The following is a 6,000-nucleotide window of genomic DNA, read 5'->3' on the forward strand; positions in this document are numbered from 1 at the left end:
TCATTGTAGTAGTGCAGAGGCCAGGCAGCTTGCAAATAAGGTGCGGGGACGTTGTGTGGACATCTGTGGACTGGGAGCACTGCTGTCATTTCCAGTGTACATATTGGGAGGTTAAGTAACTTGCTAACGGTCTCTTGTGTGATTAGAGAAGGGGAAACCAAATCTCCTGGCTCCCAGCTCTTTGCTTTAATTATATGTTTGACCAAGCTTATTCAGTGTATCTTCTTCCACCAGTCGCTGACATCCAAAAAAGTTCTAGTTAGGAAGACTACAAAAATAGGAGAGTTGTTATTCTGGATGAGTTGAGTGTCCAGCGTTGTCTGCTGCACTGGTGAACATCAAGTGAGAGGATGAGACGCTGTCGGTCTCTGTAAATGAACTTTAATAGAATAACTTAGGAAGACACATATTGTTTGTCTGTGTCCATTAATCTTTGGTTTCTTCCCTGCAGCATTTGGGGTTTGTATTAATTATATCTGGTTTGTCTCTCTGGATGTTCTTGTAAACCCAAGTAAATTTTTAACCTCTTCTTAAAACAATACATCACAATTTCACTCGCTGCTACCTAGAGCATCCTTTATTTTCACAAGGTAGAATGTTTTTCGCTTGCTTACTTTGAATCTAATCAAATATCTCCTTGTTGATGAATTAAGGGAGTGTGTATGTGAGTCCAGACAGATTACATGTCTCTGCTATGCCTTGGTTTATATAGCGCATGATCTCTTTTACAATGTGCTACGCGCGCCTGTTCAGCATCATTGAAAACCATTTCACAATAGCCTCCTGTTTGTCCCTTAAACAGAGACTTGTGGTCTATGGGCATAGTACGTCCTAGTTGTGAGAGCAGCCAGATGTTCATGTCTCAGGAATTTTTCTCATCTGTAAGGTTTTTACAGAGCTGACAAAAGAAAAAACAAACCCCAACCAGCAAAAAAAGGGTGTTTGCCTTTAAATTTTACCCTGAACAGCTTAACAAGGGTTGGAGAGTCTGTGCAGTGACAGTATGTAATGAATGCACTAGGAAATGATGATTTTATATCTCTAATCGTCATAGATCAGTGTAGTATATTAATCCTTGGATAGCTGCCTCCTGAAGGCTTGTGTTCTGGATTTCCTGATCAAATTTCTGGCCACAGATTGTGAATAGGTCGTAGGATTTTTGACAGTTGTTGGCTTTTTAGAGCAATTATAGTGAGTGTAAAGTCTCATGAACAAGCATCCTCCTTATGGTCTCTCCATAAGCCTTGCCCACACTCAGGCTGCTCTATTTCTAGAAAAAGGGCTGCTAGATGAGGTCTGAGAGCCTTGGAAAGGGCATCGTGCCTGCGAACTCCGCAGGGGTGTGTATGCCGGAACTAGAGAGAAATAGGAGGTTTCAGTCTTTCAGACCTGTCTGTACTTTCGTCCCTCAGTTAAAGCACAGCAGAAGTGAGAATCCCACCTGTCTCTTGACAGTAATCTTTATCTTATGTTGTCTTTCCAACCTCTAGCAGATAGATGGTGAGGCCTTCCTGCTCCTGAACCAGAGCGACATAGTTAAAATACTCAGTATCAAGCTGGGTCCTGCCCTGAAGATCTACAATGCCATTCTCATGTTCAAGTCTGCAGAAGACAACTGAGCAAAGCCCTTTGGCAGAGCCCATGAAGAATTGACAGGGAACAGATCCCCACCTGAGAGCATTACAACGTGCCGAACAGGCAGATTGGGACTCAGATGTATTTTAAGTAGAACTTATTAAAGATATTTTGAGGACATAAAAATCCTGCCATAGTCTGGAATATGGGGCAGCTTCACTTCCAAGAAGAGGATATTATTATATTTTGTAATTGAATTTGGTTTTGATATATCAATCTCTTTTTGAGATCTAGAAGAAACCTCCGGTTATAAGGGGAATCCAGGGTAACATTGGTGGAGCTGCAATAGCAAGAAGAAAGCGATGAGTAAAATGACTGCTGTGTCCAATGATAGTGCCTGAAAGAGAGACTTGAGTTATCACCAGCATGTTTAATATATTCCGTATGTTTAACAACTCTGAGAAAAGAGAGTAAGAAAATAGGAAACAATATGCACTTCAGAGCAACTGACCAGTATCCTTCAATGCTGTGACTGAAGAGCTGAGCTTTTCAGGACTGATTTTAAAATTCAGTTTCTCCTGCTGATCCTAGTTGTTCTACTACCCTTGGCTACTGGGCTGCTGGCACCACAGCAGAAAGGTAGCATGGGGAAAGGGTTTCCATCAGTGACGGTTCGCATCGTTTCTGGTAACAAGCAAAATGTTCTCATTCATGTCACCAGAGAGCAGGAAGCAAGCCCTGTGTAGATAGGCTTTGGGTAGGCAAAGATCTCTCGTAAAGATACCTCCCACAGGAGACAAAGATAAATATTTTAGCTGTAGTTCTCCCATCAGTGCTTTTGTGCAGCTGCTGTCTGGACCAGGAACGTCTTCCGGCAAAATGGCACAATGAGGAGCACTTGGGAATTGGATGGGCTTATTCATGTCCTCTCGCCTGCCAGCCAAATGTTGGGAGTATGAGCTGGAACCCCAGCAGTGTACGTGTACAGATGCTGGAACCTCAGCATATGTGTACAGATGCAAACAGATTTCCTAGAAACAATTTGCTTTTAGTTTTGAACAATCGAAACTCGTTGAATGCTTAGTGCTTTAGCCTTTTCAGCTTCCAGCTGGACTTCGGTCTGTTCGACCGCAGAGTCGGTGTGCTGTAGCAGCAGGGCACCGTCTCCTCTGCCTCTCCAGTGGCCAGACAGGCAGAGCACGCAGGGAAGTTTGATTAGAGGGGAACTGGGATTTAAACAGACAGCAAAACGAGGTAAGAATTATTTCTCGAAAGAGAGAGCTAACCTACATCAGGGAGGAAGCAAAGCTTGTGGCTGTGTTCCTGTGCATGCAGTCTGTGCTCTCCTGGTGGGAGGGGAGCAAGAGTGTTTCCTGCTCTGCTCAAAGTCAGAGCATAATTTTATAACATGCACGTGGGACTGCGATGTCCTGGGTGGGGGATTTCCACACCGTTACTTCCAGAGCCATCCTCTTACAATGGGAGCCCTGGGAGAAGCGGTGAGCCCTGCTGGGGCTCTGCTCAGTGTTTCCATTCATGCCTGGCAGCACGCTAGCTCGTGACTCTTCCTCTAGCCACGCTCCCTGATAGATATTTGGCTGTTCTGGAGTTTAGCTAGTTTAGTTCCCTTAGCTAGGGAAGCCTTTTCATCCCTTTCTTCAGAGCTGCCAGGCTGAATCCTGCGTGTGTCAGCCCTTCCGAACACTTAGGTGTGTTTGCACGGTGTTGCGCCATCAGCCTTTGCCCAGGGTTGCATGAACTTCTCGGGGCACTGCATGGTGAGGTGTGATCCACCCACCTCAGACTCCCTCCTGGACTTGGCATCTTTGTCACCGTTGTTGCTGTAGCCCCAGCCCTGCAGCTTCTCCGAGAGCTGCTGGGAACAAAATGAACGCGCTGTCTGTGACCATGTGGTGACAGAAGGACCACACTTGGTCTTCCTTCCCTAATCACTCCACATCCTTTGTCCAACCTTCCAGCTGCTGAGAAGGTCCTTGTGACTTGCCTAAAGTGGTAAGTTCCTTAAAATTGTAAATAGAGCAGAATCCACACTGCTGAAGCCATTCAGTCCTGAATTATTATATAGAGCAAAATTGTCTCCATACTTTCTATTTTTATATAAGATGTTAAGGAGTTTAAGCCTTCCACAGAGAAGGCATAGGGTTGGTGGGATATTTAATAGCTGAAACATTAAATATCAGCCAGGCAACTGCAGGAAAGTAATTTAAAGCAGTGTTAAGGACTAGGCAAGATATGAATGTAATTTATTAAAATACATTTTTAGTATGATAAACCAGGATATTCACCAAAGAGTCACATTCCTGTATCCCACTCTGCACATCTAGCATCAGTGTAAAGAATTGTAAGTGGCATTTCCTGGACTCTGACACAACTCGCCTTCCAGGCAAAGCAAAATTGTTTCCTGACAACTGGAGCAGAGGATCCGTAGCTGGACTGTGTCGTTCCTGGCTCTCCACTGACTTGTTAAATAACGCTGAGCCCTTCTTTGCTCCACTGTCTCCCTCGTCACACCCAGCCAGGTGGGGTGAGTGCAATTTCACCTTTCTCTTGTTTCTAGCAGGAAGGTCCTGCCAGATTTTCTGTTTTACCTCCTTCCTTTGGGAAACCAAGTTGCGGGACAGCAGACTGCCTCCAGCAATAAAACAAAATAAAATTTTATTTCATCTCTTTTACTATATATAGATGGAGGATGATGTGAATTGGTGAAACAAGCAATGAGATTCCAGTCACTGAAATTATTCAAACAGAAATCTTTAATCCTAGGGGCTTCCAAGCCAAGCTGGATCAAAGTCGAAAATGCGTACTTGGAGTTTGTTCAGTGACAGCAAGAGTAGTGCTTTCAGCAAGGAGGAAGGAGGAACCCTTTTAGGGATAGAAGAAGGAGGAATGTGCTTCTTGTGCCTTTTTTTGTAATCCAATAATTGTCTTTGCAGAACAAGCAAGAATGTGCACACATCTATTACTGACTCCTTTTCCAAATATAGCTATATTCTAATAAAATCAAGCAACTTCACTATTAACACAAGGGCAAAAAGATTGCCAGGGTCTTCACTGGACACATTTACAATTCCCTAATATTTACAAGGGAGAAAACCAACTAAACTAGCTCGTCTTTTAGCCCATAACTTTGGAATTTGTTGGTTGCTGATGCCCTTTGGCTTGTGTCGGGGAGTGCCGCTTTCACGTGTGGCTTGGTGACTTATTTGTGCTGCCAGACTCTGCCTGTACAAACTCAGCTCTGCCTTTTCCCAGTCCTGGTCAATACCTGTATCAAGGCAAGGGGTCTGCAGATGCCTTTGATTGCCTAATGCCTTGTTGTCTAATTTGAAACATGCACTTTGAAGCAGAAGGCCAAAAGTTGTAGCTCTGTGGTGAACAAAGCTGAAACTGGTTAATGCCACCTGCTTTGAGGAGGCTTCCGTTGTCCACTGAAAGTTTGCAGAAACCAGCTGTTGGCCCAACTGAACCCAGAAGTCACTTAGAAATATAAATATATTACTTAGAAGCAACCCAGAGCTGGGACAACTTCCCGTGGGCCGGCAGTGCAATTGGGAAGTTTCAGTTCTCAATTAAAATGGATCTTATTCCTGGATATGTTTTTGTTCCTGTATCCCTGCTTTTGAAATCCAAAGCAATCAAATTTTTCTCCTTTTCCCTTTTCCTCCTCGGTAGAGAGTCCTGTTAAAATTTTTCTGTGCCATCACCAACGATCATCCTTGTAATCCAGTAGCAGTAAATTTCTGCTCTGGGTAATGAATTGCATTAAAGTTGGACAGAAGCGTTTGGCAGCACTGATAGCAAAACTCTACAACCAAAGGAAAAAAAAAAAAAACATTCAGCCCAGGGGATAAGCTAGTTCAGCTGTAGAAGATTTCCTGCCTGCTACTTTCATGCCCTGCTTAGGGATTTATACCAGAGAAAGCTTTAAAGTTTTTGACATCCTCTCCATCATGTGATGAGCTAGCTTATTTTTGAAATTCCTATTACTTGAACTGGAAACACGTGCAGGGGAAGGGAGTGTGCGCCCGTTGCCTCGGTTAAGCCTCTGAAATGTTTGCCTGTTCTAAACCAAACAAATACTTGAGCTTTTTGACACTAGCCATGACATTGCACTCCACCGATGCTTTCTTCTGGAAATGTGAATAAAATTAATATAAGTTCAAACCTGACTCGTTCTTTCCATGTTTGGGTCTGACCCCGGCACGTGCCCGCAGGGAAGCTGGGCTGGCTCGCTGCCCCGAAGGGCTGTCACTGGGGTGGGCTGGACATTGCCAAGGTTTGTCCCCTTCTTTTCCTCCCCCACCAAACCTGGCAATCAAAATGCAGGCAGCTTTTGCGTCTTTTGCTCTTTTCCACCAGGCAGAGTGAAGCTGTGTATTTGAGCTCTCCTTGATTGTGCACAGG

The 6,000-nt window shown here is 44.2% G+C and overlaps 1 protein-coding gene across 4 annotated transcripts in view; it reads left to right on the forward strand.

Moving 5' to 3' along the window:
- Nucleotides 1–5,760, forward strand: part of LOC308060654 (lethal(3)malignant brain tumor-like protein 4) — a gene marked incomplete at its 5' end in the record, with an annotated part of 52,121 nt that extends 46,361 nt beyond the window's left edge. For all 4 annotated transcript variants that reach the window (XM_080379655.1, XM_080379656.1, XM_080379658.1 and 1 more), the window contains one exon: nucleotides 1,491–5,760. In XM_080379655.1, the coding sequence (XP_080235781.1) occupies nucleotides 1,491–1,619 (129 nt within the window). In that variant the 3' untranslated portion in view covers nucleotides 1,620–5,760. The remainder of the gene's footprint in view (nucleotides 1–1,490) is intronic.
- Between the last annotated feature and the right edge of the window lie 240 nt (nucleotides 5,761–6,000).

This window comes from Falco punctatus (assembly GCF_963210335.1).
Source record: "Falco punctatus genome assembly, chromosome: 3".
NCBI classification, from domain to species: domain Eukaryota; kingdom Metazoa; phylum Chordata; class Aves; order Falconiformes; family Falconidae; genus Falco; species Falco punctatus.